Source organism: Pleurodeles waltl, chromosome 6 (genome assembly GCF_031143425.1).
Source record: "Pleurodeles waltl isolate 20211129_DDA chromosome 6, aPleWal1.hap1.20221129, whole genome shotgun sequence".
In the NCBI taxonomy this organism is placed as follows: Eukaryota; Metazoa; Chordata; class Amphibia; order Caudata; family Salamandridae; genus Pleurodeles; species Pleurodeles waltl.
Window position 1 is genome coordinate 1,663,125,217 of NC_090445.1, and position 24,036 is coordinate 1,663,149,252.

Here is a 24,036-nt window from a genome sequence, read left to right on the forward strand (position 1 = left end):
CAAAAGATGGGATTTCATCTGCATGAATACTCATATACAATCACTTAAATGTCAGGAAAGTATCCGAACCACGGTGACTACATATGAAGGCATCCTGTAGGATGACAGAAGTGGACGCATCACCAGGGGAGGAATAGCTCTGCTTCGTCACGAGCTAAGCTATACCTTTGTCAAAGTCACTACACTCCATCAAAGAAGCCACGGAGGCGAACCTCACACTGACGGAAGTCAAGAGAAGAACACTGCATGGGGAATGGTGCGATGTGGATGAATCCGCATTTTTATTAGGAGTGAACTAGAAAGAACTATAGGCACTTTTACAAATTCAGGACAAACTCACATCAACACCAAAGGCATCCATCTAAGGGGCACCCGCATTTTTGTGTCAACAACACTCCAAAGGCGAGTGGTTGACCTGGCCCAGAAAGGACACTGACGGACAGTTGGCACAAAGTGAACACTCAGGGAACGAGCATGATTCCAGAATTAGACCAAATTGTGCTGGAAACACCTTAGGACTTTTTTCAATACCAACTAGAGAGTAGGAAACCAAAGCAACCATCACGCTAAATGTCTCCACTATCGGAGGGCATCAGGGGCAACATCGCCATTGACTTGGACAATGCTGAACATGGTAGTCAGAGAATATCGCCACAAAGCACGACGGGCCATTGTCTAACCACCCTCATGTTGGCCCGGAAACTCAAGAATACATAACTGAGTACTCAACTAAATAACAAGTGAACATGAAAGGAAGATTCTGAAGTGAGGAGAAAGACTAAGGGCCAGATGTAGAAAGGGTTTTGCGCCTCGCAAACAGCGAAAAACGCCGTTTGCGAGACGCAAAAGCCTCTCCGGTATGCAGAAATGCATTTTGATAGTCGGATCCGACTCGCAAAATGCATTTTCGACTCGCAAATAGGAAGGGGTGTTCCCTTCCTATTTGCGACTCGCAATGCAATTCAATTTCGCGGTCGCAAATGGAATCGCAGTTACCATCCACTTGAAGTGGATGGTAACCCAGTCGCAAACGGGAAGGGGTCCCCATGGGACCCCTTCCCCTTTGTGACTGGAATTTTTTTTTTTGTTCCAGAGCAGGCAGTGGTCCAATGGCCCACTACCTGCCCTGAAAAAATTAGAAACTAAAGGTTTCGGTTTATTTTTCAAAGTGCAGCTCGTTTTCCTATAAGGAAAACGGGCTGCGCTTAGAAAAAAAAAACTGCTTTATTAAAAAGCAGTCACGGACATGGTGGTCTGCTGTCTCCAGCAGGCCACCATCCCCGTGAGTGCCCAGAGTCGCAATTTGCGACCCCATTGCGAGTTGCAGAAGGTGTCTGAGACACCTTTCTGCATACCAAATTGCGACTTGCAATTTGGATTTTTGCTACATCTGGCCCTAAGAGAAGCAAAACATTGAAAGCTATGCGGACTCTGACGATGCAAAGTGGACGCTAGATAGGAGGCCTGATATTACATTACGCCATTCCAAGTAAATGAAAGAAAGGGATCCATGGTGCCTGCCAGGGCAGGAGACAAATAAATAACGAGGAACATCTGTTGTTTCAAGAAGTATCATCAGAAGACCGACCATGTAGATAGAAGTTTCCCAGGACACACAGACTCATATAATAAAGAACAGCAAATCGCAAGACAGGCAGAATCACCGCCCATGAAACATTAATCCAAACAATGTAACAAGAGTATACCTCAAATAATTGGGGAGATACAAGGGAACTGCAAGGGGGACCTCTTCATTCAAAGGAGGGAGGAGATCTCATGTCCCTGGCAAAAGCCATATAAAAGGGAACCAGACTAGGTCAGTGTTCCAGAAGATTGGAGCACCTAACTTCCGGGGCTGAGACCAGACTTGGGAAGTGCCTGGGGAATGACACGCATAGACTACTAGTAAGCCAGAGCAATACATGTGGGAGATACGGACATCTTAAGGATTTTGGGGGCTCTGGGCAAATGTATTTTGGGGCCCCTGTTTGAAACAGCTGTGAACTTATGATCCAATTTCACCTCTTTCATGCCCTCTTTTTTGGCCTGGTCACTGACAGTGCACAGGCGCAATGGTCCAAATTCTAAATGCGTTTCCATCTAATATTCAGGGTTAGTGAGTGTGTTTTCAATATAGTAACACGGGCCACAGGTCCTGTTTTGATTTGTAAGAACCTTTTTTATGGATGTTGCATGAAATATAAACACAACATTTCCCTGTAAAATGTCTGTAATAAACTCCCACACATCACCCACATTAAAAATCAATTGAAGGAAAATGGTATTTAAAACAATCTCTTAAATAATTTTTCGAGATCATCAGGGCAGGACTGTGTGGGGCAGAGCTGTCTCCATCAAGGGGCCCCATGAAAGGCTGGGGCCCAGGGCCAGCGCCCACTTTGCCCATGCCGTACAACCTCTCTGGTGGGAAAACAGCTCTCATGTTAGTAGGTCATTGTAAGAGGCGGGGACTTTATCAATAAATGCCTGGAAACGTTACTTGTGTGTCTCCTGTGTCATGTGACATGACACCGACAAAAGACTAGAACGTTTTAGTGAGAGAAACTATATTTCGGCTGGAAGGCCAGCTTTTACTTTAATTGGTCTTCTTACAGCAGACGACAGATTGGACTGCTCATGAGAGAGACTCTACATATTGGACAGAAGGCCAGATTTTTCTGGAGTTTGACTTTTGCTACTGGACATGTGACTAGACTTCTCAAGAGCTATACCCAGAAGAAAGTCCAGATGTTGCTGAGGGAGATTTCTTACATTCAAATGGGGACCGGATTTCTCATGATGAGAGCGACTCTTTGCATTGTGGAAAACTATGGGGGTCATTATGACTTCGGCAGACGGAAAAGTCCGTCCACCGAGGTTCTGGTGGGGAGGTTACCACCAGTGCGGGTGCCTCCGCGCAGGCCCCACTACAAGTTTCCCGCTGGTTTAGCGGGAAAAACACTACAGCATTGTCGCCGGCTCATAACAGACAGTGGCAATGCTGTAGTGCATAGGGTGCACCAGCACCCGTTGCGAAGTTCACTGTCTGCAAAGAAGACAGTGAATCTTGCGACAGGGCTGGCAGGGTGGCCGCTGCACTGTCCATGCTAAGGAAATGGCCTGTTCAGGGGTCCCCCTGGGGTACCCTGCACCCTGTCTCCGCCAGCCTTTAAATGGCGGGGTTACCACCATGTAACTGTGGGCAGAGGGGGGGGTCGTAATCCTGAGGGTGGCGCTGCTTGCAGCGCTGCCCTGGCGGGTTAGGACTGCCAATACCGCCAGACCCTCCAGTGGAGGAAAACTGGCGGTGTTGTCAGTTCGACTGCAGTGCTACTGCTGCAGTCGTAATGTGGAAGCCCAGCCGCCACCACAACCCTGATGTTAAGACCGCCAGGGTCATAATGACGGCCTTTATTTTTTACGGGTGAAATTTTCAGTTGAGTTTTCAGTGTTTTTCATATTATGTATGAAATCTCCACACTTCTCTTCAGAGCTCCCTCCTCGCAGCCTGCAAATACTGAGAGGTGTGAAACCCGGGGCCCAGCTATCAATGGAGCAGCAGTCATGGATTATGTTTGCTACTCTGCTGGAGGTTCCATTCTTGCATTAGGGGCCTCGGCAGTGGTTAACGAAAAATGATGCCCACTACCCATCACAGAATGTGACGACCGCCCACCCCCGGAGTCACCTATATCTCACATATATTAATCGACCCTGGGCTGAATTGGGCCCCATTATAGAGTTGGTGGCCCTCTGGGGGGCCGGGGCCCGCCCTCGCTGCAGGGGCCTTCGTTACGCCCCGTCTCGTGGCACTCTTGCTACGTCACTGCTGAAACCGAGACGTTATTTCAGACAATGGACCTCTTTGATTGACTCAGTTGTGTAACAGCCTTCAGGTCTGTCTCTGTTTATGACATAAGTTTGAGATTCTTGCCAATGACGGGATAATAATGGCTTGTCTACTTTGAAGGGGGCGCGCTGGAGGTTCCCAAGGCTGGTTTAGAGCCCTCATTTCAAGACGTCTCTCTTCATGAATAACAACTCGCATTCAACATGCATCTCTTTTCAGTCAAATTTAACAACCTAAGAATTGATACAGGGCAGACTTTAGAATCCCATCATTATAATCCATGTCCAGAGATTGTGTCTGTTGCTGTGAAAACGTGTGAAAAATGAGGGGTTTGAAACAATTGGATGGCACGAACTGTGCATACATTTGTTTCTACATGCAGGGCAGACTCGTTCTTCACCGGTGATAAACGCCGACCTTCACAAGTCCGACTAATGTTAAAAAGTATTACAAAGTACTAAAATATTACAGAAAAATAAGTCACAATTCGAATTCTATGAGAGCACATTTATTTGATTTTTTTTGCAACTTTTTCACATAATGCAGTGCTTCTTGTTTTTGCATTGTATGTTTTGAGAAAAATCTCTGTCAGACTATTGCTTACTGATTGAAAAGTGGATGGTTTTCTCTCCAAGTGGCACTAATGCATTTCAAGGCCTGCAAGAAGCATGTTCGTTTGTATTATAAAACGAACTTTACTAACCTGTACCAGTCAACAGTGGCTTTTTAATGCAAACATACATTTGCTCAAGTCAGTCTGTCACACGTTGCATTCCGAAGTGCGTTTCCTGTTGCCAATTAAACACTCATCTTTCACAGGGTATTAGCGCCACCTAGCGGAAATACTGTAACCGGATCCTCGATTGGACATTCAACATGAACTGATTGGCAGCTGACTAACAAACGACAAATATTAGTTCACAGGCAATGCAGAGTCCCGCAGATCGTTTGACAGTGGAGAAAGAGGCTGCCAAATCAAACTGAATAGGTAGGAACTACTCTAAGTGGCGTCTCTAGAGGGGGAGTCAGATGCCCCAACTCTATCCATCGTGCCACCCCCCCATCCCATGCTGCTGAATGTACCAGGAGGCGACACAGGAAACAAGCATTTGCAATGCAACGGGTCTCGCGTTTGCTCAGGTTAGAGCTGATCGCGTTGTAAACTCCTAACCCGACATTTCACCTATCGGCAAAAGTGCATTTATGTACCTAACCCGAAAAAGTGCAATTAACTATGTAAAGCGCTCGACTTCTGCCAAGCGAAATCGAGCTAGTAAATTAGAGAAAAAGGAGTCCACGAGCCAGACAGAAAACAGCGAGCCTCGCATGTTTTCTGTACTTGGTCGCTGCGCTCGAGGAGGGCTTGCCACCGGAAAAGGCATGACGTATGCGTGCCTTCGACTAATGAAAGCAAGCAGATTTTAATATCCAAGCCCACGAACCAATGAAAAAAACTGACGTGATGTCGACAGGGCTCCGAGCCCTTTTCTAACTACTACAGCGTCTCACTGCGATACGCATGCGCGAGCGAATGCAACGCAGGCTCGACCCTAAAAAGCGACACTGCACCAAACCTCACGCAGTAATTTGTCCCACTACCTTTTATTGCAAAGCAGTGTAGTTTGCTTAAAATGTTTAAATCAGGCTTTGTATGTATGTGGGTATGTATCTAAACATATGTATGTAGATATAAATGCATACAGATATACAAACTCAAATTGAAATTATGTGAGTATATATATATATATATATATATATATATATATATATATATTACCTAGTGGCAGGTGCCACTAGGTAGTTACAGTTAGGACCAAGTTTCAATAGAAAAAAAGTGATTTTTGACTTGCCTATATCGTTGGCACTGTTTCACAAATCTTACACAAACTTTTCCCAAAAAAGTGCCCTGGTGATTCTTGTTGCGCATGGGGAGTTTCGGGGATGATCCGTCAAGCGGGGGCCGAGAAAAAGGGGGCGAAAAAACATTGCTTTACCCATGTTAATGCCTGTAGGACCTGTCACCATGTCTACAGCTTCAACCACTGGACGGAATTACACCAAATTTGGCAGCAAGGTAGCTGCCGGTATGCAGATTGTGCTTTTTGCTATTTGGCGTAAATCCGTTCAGTATTTTAGGAGATATGTAAAGGCAAATCAATTTGTACATCTCTGGCCACAAATAATTTGCGAAATACGGGAATTTTCACGAATACGCATGCAAAAAGAAGCGTTGCAATTGGCTGACCACAACCTGACTAAAAAATTGCGACCGCCATTTTATTTCATGGGACACGATACCGAGGGGTGAAAATTCAAATTGTAAGTGGCATAAGAGGTCAGAGTGAAGGTACCCTGACCCCAGGGGGGTGACATAGGTGTGTTTTAGGGGCAAATTATAGGTTTAATATAATTCTGCATCACAGTATGTGATATTCATTGAAATTCGTGAATTTTTCCTGCATTTCTGCAAATTATTTGCAAAATATTCATGATTATGGTAAAATTTGAAAGAAAAACCACAAACTCATTCATACACTGATTCATTCACTCATACATGCAGCCAGAGGCTCAGGCGCCCACTCACACACCCACTCAGACACTCATGCACCCACTGAGACTCACACCCACTTTCAGACCCACTCACACACTCACTCACACATCCACTGATAGAGACAGGCACTGTGGCCAACCTGCGCTGCGCATGGCCAAACGCCATGCGTGGCGCAGGGTTGGGTGGTTATAAGGGCTTGGCTGCAAGTCCTGGCTGCAAGGCCAGGCCTTGCGACTAACTCCCCCTGCAATGCGCAGCAGGGTTGGAATAACGTATAGTATCTGAAATTACTTAACATTAAAAAACAGAGAAATTCACTGAAAAAAACAAAGGTAACAGGAACGTTATAGTTCGGTTCTGAATTTACACGTACAAAACCAGAGAAGTTAAGCAGTTATAGTTAGAGTTCTTTCAAGTAATTACAACTTCCCACTAAGGTAACTATTACTTGCGCCTTCGCCATGCACAGCTAATTACTCTACATATTATGTCATTGATGAGATCTTGTATGGCATCTTTGATAAGACTGCAATGCCTGCAGTAACATTATTGATAAGAAAACTGTTCATGGCAAGGGTGCGGGTTATAGTTACCTCTGGGCCCCTTGTTATAGTTACTTGAAAGCACTAACTATAACTGCTGAATTTCTATGGTTTGTACAAGTAAATTCAGACCCTGTAACCTTTGTTTTTTTCAGTGAATAGATATATATATATATATATATATAATATATATAACCTTTGTTGGGGGCCCCTGCAGTTTTATCTGTGCCCCAGTGTGTGCCCTCATTAAAATTATCTCCTAGATAATCCAGTGACCACTCTTTCCCCAATCTTACTAACAGCCTAGTATGAGGAGGTTCAAGAGAGAAAAAATGCAAAAGATGTTTAGACAGAAAACACACAATGACACAAACAAACTAAAAATGATGAACTAGAAAGCGGCCCAGAGTGATTACCAGTGGTAGGTGTCTCAATCAGAAATTCCCAGGTGGGGCGCCAGGGCACTCAGTGAGCGGAGGCATGAACCAGCAGAGGGCGGGGTTTAGGGCAGCACGGTACAGGATGGCATCCATCTTTAGTGATCATTGTTGTTATGTACAACTTTAATTGAGAGACATTAGCATGAATCCCTGGATTTGAAATAAGGCCATTGTTCTTACATCAGGGCAGTAAAAATCAAAAGGTTATTCCCACCACTGTGACGTCAGCAACGAAGCACCCACTTCCCTCGTATTTTCCATGCCTTGTGTTTATTTTCCACCATGTGCCCTTGGAGAGCAGGTCCCAGAGAGATTAGTTGTCATACCCCAGGACTTTGTTTCGCTATACAACAGCTTTCTAAATCTAAATATTAGTTCACTCCTTTAGCTAGTGTTTGAAAGCCGGTGGGATAGGACTTGCACCTTCCCAGTTGCAAAAGAGCCATATGAAAGAGGATGGTTAACACCTGTCTGCAACATGTTATACAGAAGCTGCCATCAAAGACTGAAAAAAAGAGGTTTCAGAGGGTCAGATGTATGAAAAGACTAGTAGCAAAAAGTGTTCCAAACTGCGCACCTACTTTTTGCAACCAGCCTTAAATATTGCGATGCAGCCTATGTACCGACACGCCACATCACAATATGTCCAGTCGCAAAGGTTGGCAGAGTGACCTGTCTGAGCCAGTTGATATTTGCGACCCCATGTGATTGGCTGCAAACACAGGGATGGTGTCTATCAAGGAACAAAAAGGCCATCAGCATTCTCAAACAGGAAACTTTACTTTTAAAGCAGTCTGTTTTCTTAATGGAACCAGTGCTGTTTTTCATTTTGTTCTTTCAAGTCCTGTTTGGGAACACACTGAGAGTGTATTCAAAGAATCTGATAGGGCCTCCTCTGAGGAGTCAGTAACAATTCAGTGATTTGCGAATGCAGCTGCCGTCGCAAACAGTTGATACATACCATTCCGAATCACAATCAGGAGGGGACATCCCTTTTTCACACCCCTTGTTGTGAATTAAAATGGGTTGGTAAATTTATTTGGCGAGTCGAAAAAATCTGAATCCCAAAATGGTTTCAGTACATAGAACCAGTTTTCTGGTTAGAAATCCTGTGATCTTGTGAGTCGAAGGGCTTATGACCACCGAAGCACTTTGCACATCTGGCCCAATAGATATGCATTTCCATACAGTTAAAGTTGCATCTATAACTCTATAGTGCATATAGTGCCAAGCTTTAAGATTACTTTTCAATTCTGCAAACACAACCGCATTTTAAATAAGGCTTCCAGTTTTCCCTTTCCACTGTTTTTACAGATAAAAGCAGACAGAAACCCATTTATTGTTCATCTATATTTATCTTTAAATGGAGATACTTGCCGAAAATCTGAGTCCTTTAATTAGACTCACTACTGTCAACCATGAGTGCTAGGCCAATAGTTGTGCAGATCGACAGGTAAAGGAGATTTAAAAAAAACAAATAAAACAAAATCCTAAGGAAGCTTAAATAACTGCAGCATTACAGCTGTTTAAGTTGCTCCACAATGCAACTGGTTTCATATGACTGAATTGTACTGTAAATGGCTAAATCCCACTGGACAGTCAAGCATAAGTAAATATTTGTTGGTTAAATAAATGTGGAAATATACCCAATGCAGCTTTATTTTTACACTAAGCACAAAATAGATTTTGATGACTACAAATACAATGAGCTAAGAGAAATATAGATAAAGACGGATGGAAATGCCAAAAACACAAATGTCATAAAACCAGGAGCCCTGGTTATAAAACTGAAAACAGAGCAACTTGCCTGAAGGAAGGCTTTTCCCTCTGGCCTGAGTTCTCAGCTTCGCCTTTACCATGGACAGGCAAGGTTGCCATCTTTCCTACTAAATAATACTGGCCATGTATTTACCTTTCATTATTTTGGAAGAGCCAAGAGCCAATAATTAAATATGAATTTTAATTTGTCAGCATTTATTTTTAATATATCAACTATCTCCCTGTTTGCTTTAATAATAATTTAGAAATAATTTAGTGAGCTGTCAAATACTTTTTGAGAGATTGCTTCATGTGATTATTGTTCTAGGATTATATTTAAAGGGGGGATTTCACTAAATTTCAAGTGTTTTGTACTGGTATTGACAAACCAGCATTGGCAAAGGCAATAAGTCTTGTCTAGGAGAGCTATCGGCTTAGGCAATGTTTTGTAGTCCATACCGTACAGCAGTGCAGATGCTTTGCAAAGTGGCTAAAACTAATTTTAATAAGCGCTATGATGCAGCCGGGGCTATTGAGTTGTTTTGTTAAAGTACATTAGTGCTGTATGCATTGTAGTCTTTTTTATTATTATTTTTAGCCATGATGTTGTACAGCCTGGCTACAAATCATTACCAAAGTTGGCAATGTCCATGATTTACAGCCGGAACATAAGTCAATCGCAGAGCCAATAGTCTCAAACGTGAGACCTACTGGTTTGTCAATGCTTGTTATGTTTCAGTAAAACACCCCTGTCATTCTGAGCAATCAGTTAATCTCCCAATGGGTTAAAAAAAAGATGTGTTATTTGTCAAAAAATCCAATGACATAAGGAAAGAAATTGCGTCTATGTGAAAATACTGTTAGAAGCAGATATCATCTGTTATCACAGTAAAAGCAGATAACATCTGTTGTCACAATAAACGTCTGTTTCAAAAGAGAAAAGGGCTGCTTAGAAGTGCATGTGGCACAGAAAAATATATCTGCAAATGGCAAGAGGTCCAACAAGGATGACAGGGCAGAAGAAAAAACAGAAGTAGCACCTCAATCACAGCATGATCGGTGGAAGGACAGCAATCAAGCTTAAAAAAAAAAAAAAAATTAGTATTTGGTCCATGCTCCAGACGAAAGAAGAGAAAGTGAAGCCAGCATGCCAATTAGAAGGCAGGAAACAGGAGTGCAACATCACAAAACAAAATAAAATGGGAAATAGGAGTGACCATGAAGCCAATGAATGCTAAGCAATCGGCGGGCTGCAAGCCCCTTGTTGTATACAAAATCTATTGCAAGTGAGAGCACATGCAGCACCTAAAAATACTGGTCAGGCCAGTAAAAAAACACAGTCAAGTGCCATCCCTGAAACAGAAGTGACGTGAGACCCAGACTGACCCTGTTAAGATGGCGGGACCGACCCTTTAGCCCCCCCAAATAGCCTCCTACTTGCTGTTGAACTAGGTAAAGGGCAGGCAACACAATCTACAGAAAGTAATAATAAAAAGGGCTCTTCCAGCCTTGGTACTCCATGTTCCTGCTGCGGTCTTCATGACCCAGAGACCTGAGGGTATTAAGACCAGTGTTAGGGGTAACAAGAGGCAAGCCGAGGGCAGTAGCTGCTATCCCAGCCTACCCGGACTGACGGCCGTAGTCTTTACTGATGTAGAAACCAATGCATTAATACATGACTGAATACAGACACATGCATATTGGGGTTCTGCCAACTGCATCACATCAACGAGCTGCGTGCCTGAGAAGGCAGGTACAAGGATAATTCAAATAAATTGGTATGATTTTCCGTTAAACCGTTTGTTATTTCAAATGACGCAAAACACATTATTTCTCCATACCGGGAAGGAGGGGGGAGGATTGACTGGCGATACCTGCACCAAAAACATTTTAAAAAACTAATTCGGAGCATTTTTCAGGCAGAAAAGCACTTTCAGGCTTGAAAACACTTGAAGACCGTTCTCTAAGAATATCCCCCTTATTTTTTGAGGGGGATCGAATAAGAGGCGACTCTTCAGCCTTCGCGATGAACGAACAGTTCAAACAGCTTATGGCTGAGCAATAAAACTGAATTATTTTAAAACATATAATTTTGTTTTGACGTTTGCGATGCTGTAGAGAAGGGGTTCCTCAAAAAGGAGAAAGTTTTCATTATGGAGAAGAAAAAAATAGACCCAGACAAAAGTACAAAAAAATGCACTTTTTAGATATTTTGACGTTGTGTACTCCATAGGAATGTCAGTTTGGCGAAAAATCGGTTTAACTATGAACAATGCATCATAAATGCACCTGAACGACTATGATCTCCATCAATGTCCAGTTGAGATGCTGTGCTCAAAAGAAAGTGCCTGAACATATGCCAGTCATAGCCATCAATCTAAGACGTGTAGATTCTCACACTTTCCATGAATCTGATGATTCAGTCTGAAAGTAAATAATAGGAAAATAGATACTTTTCTAGTAGGGAGCGCTGTAGAGAAATTTCCTCAAAAAGTCACCACTGTGTTCGTTCCACCAAGAGGGACCACCTTCCTATGAAATTTATTTAAAACAAACAAACAAAAAAAAAGAATAATAATAATATATATATATATATAACACGTTCTACGATATTTATAATGTTTGAATACTTTGTAAATATTCGTTATTTTCCACTAGTGAAGACTCTGTGCCGTCCTCTTATCCCATTGCCACAGACACAGGAGACAAGGTTTTTTCTAGGTCGAAGGTCACTCCAGGAGAAAAGTGCAGACATTTCACATTTCTGCAGCCACCAGACAGAACTCAGAACCTAACAGACACTTGCTTCTACCCAGGCAGGAGCTCACAATTATTTTAGATTCTGCTTGAGGATAGATTGGTGATTTATTCTTAATAAATGTACAGATCGCCCTCGCTATCGAAGGCCTGATGGACTTTACAGGCAGCCCTGAAGGCCAAGCAGCACGACGTCAGCTCAGATCAGTGTCACTGCTTGAGCAGGAAGATGATGGGTCATATCACTTCAAGGATGAAGCAGCCTCCGTGCTGAGTGTTCTGCCATCTGTCAAGTGATTAAAAGTTCCAGATACACATTGTTGACGAGGTGATGGGGAGGGAGGCACAGCACAAGTTAGCTGACTCCTATGTGGAAAGGAAACATTTTGCCTGACATTTTTTACTGCTGCTGAGAAGTGTGGTCTCATAGAATAACGAAATTGAAGAAGTGAGTCTATCTTTTCAGCTACTTTATCAGGGGCCGAACATTCCCCTAGTTGGCCGGGCATGTACCCACCAGGCTAGCTGCAGGCACCCCACATCGAGGACATCAATGCCACAATCTTCATTCACGGGTTGTTCTCACAAAATCCTTTATACAATCAAGGCAGGTGGAAAGTTTGAAATGAACAGCGAGACAGGGAGCCAACTTTCACAGGGGGCTGTGTGATATTGACATAGGAACCAAAGTCCGCAACAAAAACAGAGTTCAGGCCTTTTAAAAGTTTCAAATATACATTAAAAGCACTGGGTTAAAGGCAAGACCTTTGAGGTGGACACAGGCTGTGCAGAAGGGCTATAGGTGACAGATGGGAACAATTTGCAGCTGGGAGCCCATAATGTATTAACCCATCAAAGGCAATGCCTATTTACTCAATCTTCTGTAGCCTTTGAAGGATGTCCCTACTGAAGATGTTGCGGACCAGGAAGGGTCAAGAAACGTCAGTGCTCAGACATCTCCATCATCAACCTCCCATTTCAGGTCAAAGATAGACTTGGGTACAGTCCGTATGTGCAAAGGGGCAGAAGTCTTATCTCCTTCCTGGTATCAGTTTGAATCGATGAATGGTTTTGTGACCAGCAACAGTCCAGTCACAGTGTTTTGGGTTGTGGGAGGAGGTTTTTCGTGTCCATGAATATTAATGATGATCACCTGATAGAGACAAATTGTTAAGCGCAGAGGGATAGGCATATTACTTCGAGAAAGGTGTCACATAGGCTGGAGTCAAATTTGCCAGTATGATAGCACTCTATCGAGTGCCATAGAGTAGCGTGGCGTAGAGTGGTGTTTACGTGGAGTGGGGTGAAGTGGTATAAAATGAAGTAAAGTGTTGTGGAGTAGAGTGTCATTGAGTGAAGTGGAGCAGAGTGCTGAAGAGTGGAATGGAGTATAGTCTTATAAGGTTATGTAGAACATTGTGTCGTAGAGTGGAGTAGATTGGCATACAGTGCCCTCAAGTGGACAGCCGTAGAGTGGAGCTGAGAGTCGTGGAGTGGAATGTCAGAGTGCAGTGGTGTAGGGTGGCATAAAGTGAAGTACAGCATCACAGAGTGGAGTGGTGTAGAGTAGAGTTGTAGAGTGAAGTAGAGTGTAGTAAAGTGGAGTGGCATAGAGTGGAGTACAGTGCGGTAGGTTGGAGTGAAGTGCAGTGGAGCATCATAGAGTAGAGTTTCATAGAGTGGAGTGTCAGAGTGGAGTGGCGCAGAGTGTATTCAGTGTCGTGGAGTGGCCTGGCATAGAGTGGAGCAGCATAGAGTGGCGTACAGTGGAGAGGAGTGTTGTGGAGTGGCTTACAGTAGAGTAGAGAGAAGTAATGTTGTTAAGTTGAGTGGCATGCAGTCGAGTAGAGTAGTGATGTAGTGTTGTAGAGTTGCATACAATGAAGTAGAGAGAAGAGGTATAGAGTAAAGCGGCAAGGAATGGTGGAGCGTGGTGAGGAGTAGATCATTGTAGAGTGGTGGAAAGCAGAGTTGAGTGTGAAAGTAAAGTGTAGTGGCAAAGACTAGAGTTGAGTGTTGTAGTGTGGAGGAGCATTGAGTGAAGTAGAGTGGCATAGATTGGGATGGAGTAGAGTCGGAGTCAAGTGGCGTACAGTGGAGTCGAGTGGCATATAGTCGAGTGGCATACGGTGGAGTGTCAGAGTGGAATGGTGGAGAGAGGAGTCTAGTCTCGTACAGTGGAGTAGTGTAGAGTGTTGTAGAGTGTAGTTGCGTTGAGTGGAGGTGTTGTAGCACACTGCCATTACAGTGAACACATTTTCATTTGCAATGACCATTATATTTGCACAGACAAACCCTTCCACCGATAAAACTATACAGCGCATAATGTGTGGAAATCGGCATCACCGAGTGTATTGACTTGTTTTGATCCTTTTAGAATATTTGTTTCCACCACACTTCAGAATTACAAAAAAATGTGCTTCATTGGTGTTTTCCTGAGTAATTGCCAGTGGCTGAGATTAAGTTAAGCATTTCATCATGTCTTTTCTTCCCCACCTGCACAGGATCAACACCGACAATGCAGGAATAAATAAAGCTATTTCAGAAGTGGCTAGTGGCCTAATAAGTTTAGTAATCAATATCTGCATGGCACAATCGAATTTTCATCTGAAATGGACGTGATGGCAAGCTGGAGACCACAAGTTCTTTGCATGCTGCATTCCAAATTTTTCAAAAATCCTCATAAAGCCTTCTGTAAGCAAACTTTTCAATGTTGCTCCTGAAGTAGGGTTTGTTTTTAGTTTTAATAATCAGAGGTTTTCTGGAAATCAAAAGTAAAATAATTCATTTTGCCCACTTCTAACAAGAAATAATGCAGTTTTCTTCAGCTGTCTTATGAATGCCACTTGTGCGTGCACAGGTATGACATGCGGAGTCATTAGATCACGGTAAGGACATCAGGAGTACCTTTACAGTGGGAGTTATAGTATCAGGAGTACCTTTACAGTGGGAGTTATAATATCAGGAGTACCTTTACAGTGGGAGTTATAATATCAGGAGTACCTTTACAGTGGGAGTTATAGTATCAGGAGTACCTTTACAGTGGGAGTTATAATATCAGGAGTACCTTTACTTTGCACCTTTGTTACATCATAATTTAAAATGTATTTATTATGCATATGGATGTATTGATAGGTCTTTAATGTAATTTTAAGTAATTTCCCATTCAATAAATATAATTAACCTAAGTATCTGTAAGTTTATTTTAAGTGTATTTTTTTATTTTACGGAACAAAAGCCTAACTTGAGTGTGTGTTTTAATGAGGGTAAACCTCCTCCTCCTCCTGTTTTTAATATAATGCTCATCTTTTTTTTTTTTTGGGGGGGGGGGGATAAAGATTATATATATATGTATATATTTACTGTACTTCCTCTTTTGTTAAATGTTTCCAAGAGCACCGTCCAGAACTGCTTCATTGAATCTGAAGTCGTGGGATGGTTTGTGCCAGCATTATTTATGCTGCTCTAACCTACACCCTCTTCCTGTTGGCATCTCTCTCCCTCACAGGTGCATCAGAGCCCTTACCTGTCCCCCAGGTCCTGCGCTATCAGCAGATGCTTCAGGTGGTACTCGATGGCCCCTTCGTAGTCCTGCAGGAGGGTGTAGGTGTTCCCGAGGCTGTAACAGGCCTGGGCTTCCACCGCGAGGTCCTTCAGGTGTTTCGAGAGGTGCAGGGTCTTTCTGCAAAACAAAGATACACATATTGTTCACAGTGTGATCAGAGTCTTTCAGAATCTCCACCTGGCAGATGGGTGCGGAGTGGGCTGGGTTTTCATATAATAACCAAAGAGTCATAACTACAAGTAGAGACGTGGGGGCTTGGGACATACATTCCAAGCTCAGCATTGCTCTCTTCACAACAATACTTCCCTCTGTGCCACCAGCAAACTGATTAGGAGGGACCGGACAGTGCTGAAACAAATCTACCAAGGCACGGGCTCCCAACTTCGATTGGAAATGCAATATATATATATGGAAATTATATCACGAAATACACACACTTACGTACAAATGTTCACTCATTCAATATATATATAGTGAATGAGGCCAGCCTCTCATTAGGTGTTTCGATATCTTAAATGCGACTTGCTGAAGCGAAATTGAAATTCCAACATTCCAGGATTAGCAGTAGAACTTCATCCCTGCAAACTCGGTGTAACCTGACTTAAGTGTGTTTGTTTTCTGCGCTCACCTGTATGAGGCTGTGGGGTCTTGCAGAGACACCTGAGGACGTGGAGCTGTCACAACCCGTGCGGATGCTGCACATTGGTACAGGTGGAACTTTTCACCATTGCATGCCGATAGCATCCTCCCAGAGCAACTGTTAAGATGTGCCATTTTGCATCTGTACTTGGCATGTGGAATTCTGCTGCCTTCCTCATGCAGAAAAGTCAACCAAGTAGGTCAATTTCTTTTTGTAAAAAAACATTCACAACTCTAATTCTGCAAATCAGGATTCTGACATTAGCTAATGTAAATTGAACTTTTTGCACACTCAAACGAGAGTGCTATTTACAGCTTTATTTCTGGGGCAGCTTTACTCCATAATTCGGTCCTGCACACTTTCATATTGCACGAGTAGCCGTGCTTGGTTTTCTTCCTGTTGGGCACAAGTGGCACTTCCTGTCGGGCAGAAAATGACGAATTTTTATCCTTCTAAACTGGGATCCAGAAAAGGTTGATCGACATGGCTACAACTGTGTGATCCTGGACGAACCACTGTATCGCCCTGTGCCCAGTTCCTTCATCTGCTGGGTACTAAGAGGGCTTACAAAGTGACTCAACACCAGTTCAAAGTGCTATATCACACAACCGAACTAGGCACCTAGAGGTTAAAAAGTTTGTATAGGTTCACTATTGAACTCTCTTGCCTCAACCAACATGAGGTAAATAGCAACACCTTTTGGTAAGAACCCAGGAAGGGCAGAAAAATCAGTCAAACTAACAGGAAAAAAAAGACTCACATTCATACATTTCACAACAGAACGTCAGTTTGGACTTAGCACAGTGAGAAGGGCAGTGGGTCTAATAAGACAACTAATATGAGCCTTTGGAGATAATTCTATTTTGGAGACGCTCCAAGACTTTCTACTAAATGGGATGAGAAGGGAAGAGCTATTCTCCAGGTTTGTACCAAACACTTAAGATAAAAGGTACTTTAGACAAAACGTAAAAGGCCGCTCAGTGAGCCGTACCTGAGCCGCAATCGGATCTTTCTCCTCTGTGGTGTTCGCGACTGGTTCTCGCTAGGATACGGAGCATATGGTTAACATCTGCGCGGCATCGAGTCCTTATAAAAGGTGCTCGACTAATCCTTGAGACCTTGTATGGTGACACCAGAGTACACGGTGTGACGTTTGAAGCACTGTTCTAAGAACACAAACAACCAGTGCTGAGGACAAGTGTCCTGTCCTACCCTGCCCATCTGAAAACCAAAAGCGGCTTGTGTTATCCAGTGTGTGATGTTCGAACATGCCTTCTTGAGAGCTCTGACGTGCAAACATAAACCTTCCACAAAGGCGACAAATGTGCCCTTGCCACAGGATGCCCTCAGCAAGAGTGTGCATCATATGGGCACTGGAGGTGTCACTACATATCTAGGTCTTTTACTGCACCACGTGACTGGCTCTACCCATGCACAACGGGGCTAGGTCCAAGGAGCTCATCAGACTCCCGCCCCTTATGTGAGCCCATCTCCTGGGTGAGCGTCATTAATAACCTAGGAAGAGACTTGCTGCTGTGGGGTGGCAAAGGAGAGAACTAACTACCAGCAGCCGGGGGTGTTATAGAGTGAAACAAAGAGAAAAACAAAGAAAAAAAATGAAAGGAAGAAAATGAACAAAAAAAGTAGAGGTGAAGGCAGGGAGAGTAAGAAATAAAATGAAAAGAGATATGAAGAGGAGAAGAAAAAGAAAGGGGAGACGGAATCGGGAAGAGGGAAAGAACTAGTGCTAGCGAGAAATAAAACAAGCAGAAAAAAATCAAATAATGATAGAGAGAAAAGAAGGAAAAATAGGAGAGGGAAGAAAAACAAGAGAAAACAGAAAAGCAAAGCAAGAAAGACCAATAAGGAGATATACTGAAATAGTGACTGATAGAGTAAAGAGACAGCTGTGATAAAAGGGAGTAAGGCACAAAGAAGGAGGTTGAAAGGGAGATGGCAATGGAGAAGAAAAAATAATTCTCTGTTATGTTATTTTATGTTATGCTGTGCTGTTATGTTACGTTGTTATGCTAGATAATGTTATGTTATGCTATGCTCTGTTATGTTATGCCATGTTATGTTATCCTACGTAGATTTGTGTGGTGTAACTAATCACCCATGAGGGTATAGGGGCGCTGGAGCAGGTGTGTAGGCGTAAGATGAAAGATGTTCAGTGTCAGACCCCATAGAATTGTTCGAAGAGCCATGTCTTCAGCCTCTTGCAGAATTCAAGAAGTGAGGATGAGGCGCAGGTGTGTAGATGGAGGTAGTTATAGGTCTTGGGTACAATGTAGGAGAATGTTCAACCTCACGTTCTGCTTTTGTGGATGTGGGGGGTTTGTACGAGTGAGTGTGTGGTGGAGTGTAGGTGTGTGGAGGGTTGGTGAAAGTGTATGTGGTTGCTGAGGTATGTTGGTCCGATATCTACAGTGCCTTGTTTATGTGTGTGAGGAATTTGAATTGGCTGAGGTTCTGGATGGGGAGCCAGTGGCTCTCTCTGAGGTGTGGCGAGATGTGGGTGTGCCGTGGGAGGTCGAGGATTAGTCTTGTTGCAGTGCCCTTTTTTTAGCGTCTCTCAGAAGTTGGTGGTAGCATCTGAGTACGGCCTTGGGGTGGTTCTGGCTTTAGGACCGTAACTTTTTCTCCTTTTTCTTTCTAGCTGCTTGCAGTAGCGCTTAGATTTCCGGAGGTCGTCTGTATACCAGCAGGTTTGTTTAATTGTTCTTCTTTGTCTCTTGCTTTTGATGGGTGTGAGGGAGTCTGGGTAGTTCTTGATCCATTTGTTGAAGTTGTGATATGCTTGTGCGAGGTTGTTGGTGGTGTTGGGCTGGTATGTTTTGATGGTGCTGAGTCAGTCTGCCTCTGTTACTTTGGTCCAGTTCTGGGTGGGTAGGTTAGTGCTGGTGGGTGCGTTGAAGTGTGGTGTGGTGATCTGGAAGTATGTGATGCAGTGGTCAGTTTGTGTGAGCGGTGAGGTGGAGCTGTATATTATCCTGTCCCTGGAGGCGAAGATTGGATCCAGAGAAGTGCATGTGTTCCATGAAAAGGGTGTTGATTTCCGTGGATGTGGAGCATTTGATGGTGTCCTTGTGAATGATTGCAAGTCCTCCTTCTGGCTTGTGAAGGTGGTCCCCTTGTGCAGTCTTCTAGCCCAGTGGGGCAGCCAGTGATGTCAGAAGCTGAAGCGTGGTTGGACCAGGTTTCCGTAAGGAAGAAGTCTTGTGTACTGTTGCTGAGGCGATCCCAGATCTCGGCAGCATGTTTGCTGACAGAGCGGGTGTTGGGAAGCATGCATGCAAGTGCTTTTTGTGGTGCTGGTTAGGTGTTTTCTGTGGCATTAGCCCAAGTGGGAGGTGAGGTTGCTGGTGCATGGGGGTGTATGTCAGTGTGCTGCTACAGGTGTACGCTGCAGTGGGTGCATGTGAAGGGTCTTACTGTGGTGTGAGGTGCTGCGCGGTGCAGCGGCGGTCCAGATCAAACTAGCAGACGATTGCTGCAGTGTAGTGGTTAGGGCCGATAGTACCAGGGTTCATGATGCCGGATGCAGACCAGGCGTGGATGGGCGCAGATTAGATTGTCTTTGGCAGGAAGCATGGTAAGGGGTGGAGGTGCAGGGCGCGATGCAGGCATGAGGGGAGAAAGGGCGCGAAAGCAGAAAGTGGACAGTGGTGGGAGTGGCAAAAAAGGTTGAAAAGAGCGTGAGTAGGAGAAAGGAAAGTCGCACACAGAGGCCAAGAACAGAGGAGTAAAAGGCACAAAAAGTGTGGTATATGAGTGAAAGTGGCACAAAGAGGTTAGAATGGATCAGGGATGGTACGAATATGTGTGAGGGAGAGGTTTGAAAGTGGCACAAAGAAGCTAAAAATAGGTGAGACAATGCGCAAAAAGTGAGAGAGAGGAATATGAAAGTGGCACAAAAAGGCTACAAACAGGGAAGAAAAGGAAAATAAAGTGAGGCAGAGGAGTTTGAAAGTGGCATGAGAAGGACAAAACTGAGGACATAAGGCACACAAGGGAGAAGTGAGAGATTAAGAGGAGGGCAGAGGCCCTGGAGAGAAAGAAGACAGAGGAGGATCGAGAGCAGCAGCAGAGAGGAGGGGATGACATTATTTTAAAATAATTAATGAGCAAGGCCATAGAGCATCTGACCGTCTAAGAACAGAGATAAAGAAAATGTGTGTGTGTTGCAAACAGGATGAATTATCCATTGCTGAAGTGGCTCAAAAGCTGAAGCATAATAACATAAAGCTTAACTCACTTCTACTAAATATTCATTAAGCAGACGTCCACAAGCAGATAGGAGAATCTCAAGGAGATGGACTTTCAATGGACCAAGCCTGATTCTCATGACCAGGACTCTAGGCAAACCTTGAAAAGGTTCAACCTATACTATCATGGAAATTTGACTTTGAATATGGCTTACTCTATCAAAAACACCTGCTGAATTTCTATGGTTTTGTGTGTGTAAAATCTGAACCTAACTATCACGTCCCTGTAACCTTTGTTTTTTCATGTGGACAGATAGATAGATCATTTCTGTTTGTTGCTTATGTCTAGCTCTACTTCCTCTCTTTGGAGTAAATGATGTAATGTTCTTTTGGACTGATACATCTGCTACATTTCAGCAGATTGAGCAGATGCTGTACCTAAACTGGGCAGATGCCACATTTGCCAAAACTGTTGTGCCCCGCCTCCTTTAGAAGTGTGGGGTCCACACAGTTTGCAAAGGCGAAGCCTCATCTGGCTCTGCCATCAGAAGACTTTAGTCAGTGGCCCAGTCACCATGAGCTTTCACATGTCAGAAGAACCCACTAAATTCAGGCCTCACAATACAGATTTTTTGTCCTGTTCTATCATACATTGTGTAGCAGACTCAGACAGGAAAAATCAGAAGTGGCCCCCAGGCACAGGAAGAAAACTCCCTTGGCGTCGGACCAGTGCTTTTTTGTATTAGAGCTTTGGGTGGGCTCTGATCACCCACCATATGATTTAAGTGGGCGGGGAGACTGAAAGGGCACTAAGCCAAGAAAACCAAGTGAAGAAGGCTGAACGTGCATCATCACTGCTTGGAGCAGGGAAAAGGGACTGAAGCCAGCTTGGCTTGATTTGAAAGTAAAGTACATGGCTAATGATGTTATGCTTGTGCATTGGAGATGTAGCTGATCATGTGAAGGCGTAGAAGGGTGTGTCTGGTCTTAAACTGTCTGGGTAAATTTGCCTAGGGTGGCTGAAGGAATATAGTCCCCAATGCAATGACTAATAATGACTAATAGAGCTAGGCTCAGTGGAAATTAGTCCTTGTGAGGTAGCCCCTCTGAGTAGAGACAGGGAGGGGGAACTGTGGTTAATTACCCCAACCCAACACTGTTCAGGGCCCGGTGCTGCTGTTGCAAGATGTAATTATGTATCACAAAAGCACGCCATCCCTGCATTTGTGGTATATTCATGATGAGGCAGGTGGAAGCCTTTGCTGGAGCTGCCATCAAATGCTTTGAACACCGTTTCTATTTTGAAGGAGGTGCTAGTGATGTTGGGAAGCCAAAAAAGAGCTCCTGCGTGCAGGTTTTGACTCAAGCCCCACAAAAGCTGCTGGCGGACCTGTGGATAGTTAATCGTGGGACGGAGTATCTGGAGTTTAGAACATCCAGTGAGGAGCCTACCAACCCTGACACATCCTGAATGACAGTGAAGGCTGTGGAATATGATGGCCTTTAGAATGCAAGGGGATTTATCAAGACAGCGCAATGTGACACAAAGCAATGCAAAGAACTGACAGGGTATTTAGTTTCTAGCACAATATTTTTGTTCTGGAAAAAATGCCCTTAGAGTTTTGCCCTCTTATGCGCTATTTTGTGTCAGTGCTTAATCTGAGGTGGTGGTTGGAAGTGAGGCCCACCAGCGCTCATTTTTGGGGACTGGGACTTAGGTTTCCTCAAGAGACTTTGATCCAGATGAGAAAAAAAAAGAAAAAAAAAAAAGAGAGAAAGAGCGAGAGAGAAAAAACACAAAACTAGGAAAAGAACGAGAAAGACAGAAAAAATGACAAAGGGAGAAAACAGGGACGGAAAGGGACATGTTAGAGTGAGATAAAGTGGCAGGCTGTGTCTGGTGATAAATTAAATAGACATTGGGTGGAATCAGCACTACCCAAGCCTTGGCATTTGGCATCCTAAACTTTGGTAGTGCGGGTGGCGTGCTCTGACCAAACCTCTGGACCCCTGTTCATATTCCTTTACAAATAAAGCACTGCTTTGTGTCAAAGGGGTGTTCTAGAGTGATACTTGGGTGTTCCAACCACACATGTTTTTTTTTATGCAAACAGAGCCAGGGGCTAAATCTTATGGTTAGACCCACAATCGATGACCACATACACCCCTTTAGCACTTGACTCTCATGGAACCAAAGAAGAGGAGTCCAAGCCTTACTCAGGAGGTGGGGTGGGGTTAAAGACTCCGCTCTCAACAGTCATTGGGTGACGTGTAATAAGTCACTGTCTGCATTGTGCTTTGACTGGTAGAAAACTAAGCATTACAAGTTTATTAGAATAAAAAGTATCACTGTACATAATTAAGTAGAGGACGGTTAATCAGGAATCAATGGGAGCAGTATCCTTGGTATGTTACGAGACAGTCTACTCTGATGCAGACATTGTCCAGTGGCCCTATGCTAGGTTACAGAGCTGGAGGGGGACATTTCTTGGTGCTCTGATCATTCTCAATTACACCTGTCACTCAATGAGCCCACACTCGAGCACACCTATCTCTTCCCTTTCTTTGTCCGGATGGTGAAGTTGGTGAAATCCTTTCAAAGGTGCTCCCTGTGAGCACCACTATCTGTAGAGGCTGTCACTTCAATGATGTGCACATTGTACAGCCTACGATACTTCAGGGGGGTCTTGGCCCACGGGCGGAGTTCCCTCTTCACGTTTCATGCCAGCATAAATCAAAGGATGGTCACAGCAGCATCAGCACAAAATCTGGTGGTGATGTGCGGGTGGCAGCAGAGCTTGTGGTCACCAGTATCTTATCACTTCGGGCTTTCTCAGGTCCAACCTTAAAGTCCTCTCCGAAACAAACAAGCGACCACCCCACACCGCAGCAGTGTCCCTCCTCCAGATGTTGGTGGGTTCTTCTCGGCAATCAGAGATTCTCAAAGTCCAATCATGTTGAGGATTGCAGTTCCCTCCGCACTTAGGGCCAGATGTACGAAAGGAACTTACCCATTCTGTGTCTATGGGAAAATGTGTTCGTACATATGGCCCTTAGTTCTTCAAGGCAAAAAGCCTCAGAGTAGAATTCTCTTTGGGATTCATTCCGGGACACCCTCAGATCTAGATCTCCATCACAGCCTTTTGATGGAGGTTTCATCAGTTGCTTCGCCTCAGCTCCTTGCAGCATTTGCCTGTTTTGAGCAGAATCTTCTTTGTGGAAGGACTCCAATATAATCAATCCCCGTCCCTTGTCCCCAGCCTACAAGCGTGGGCTTCTGTGTAAGTAAGTCACCAACCTTTTCAATTGTAATGAACGGTCCCAGGATAGTAGCACCGGAGCAGCCAATCATTCTCTCCCTCGCAGTGGGATGCAGACAGTCCTTCTGCCAAGTCCAGCGAGTCCTCCCAGGTTACTAATCCTGAACCTGGCAAGGGTTGACAGTTAGTGCCCCGACTATGGAGCTCAAAGACATCTCCACTCGTACTGGGCCGCAGCCTTCTGGGCAGGAAAGTTTGGCACACGGACTGGAAGTTTTTACCTCAATACCAAAAGTGCACTCAGTCCTTGTGTATTCCAGCTCTTCAGTTCTGTGACTGATTCCGGACAGTTCTGCATTCATTTGAATTCTATGCAGAGTGCACAACTAGTGCTTTGTGACAAGTGTGATCCGAAAGGCAGAGTGGAGCTGAGAGTTTCCTCTCAGAAGCGACCCAAAACAACAA

General features: G+C 44.1%; 1 protein-coding gene across 3 annotated transcripts in view; it reads right to left on the bottom strand.

The window, feature by feature from the left end:
• GPSM1 (G protein signaling modulator 1) overlaps window positions 1-24,036 on the bottom strand; it is a 581,170-nt gene that overhangs the window by 331,033 nt on the left and 226,101 nt on the right. For all 3 annotated transcript variants that reach the window (XM_069241618.1, XM_069241617.1, XM_069241619.1), the window contains exon 7: window positions 15,425-15,580. In XM_069241618.1, the coding sequence (XP_069097719.1) occupies window positions 15,425-15,580 (156 nt within the window). The remainder of the gene's footprint in view (window positions 1-15,424; window positions 15,581-24,036) is intronic.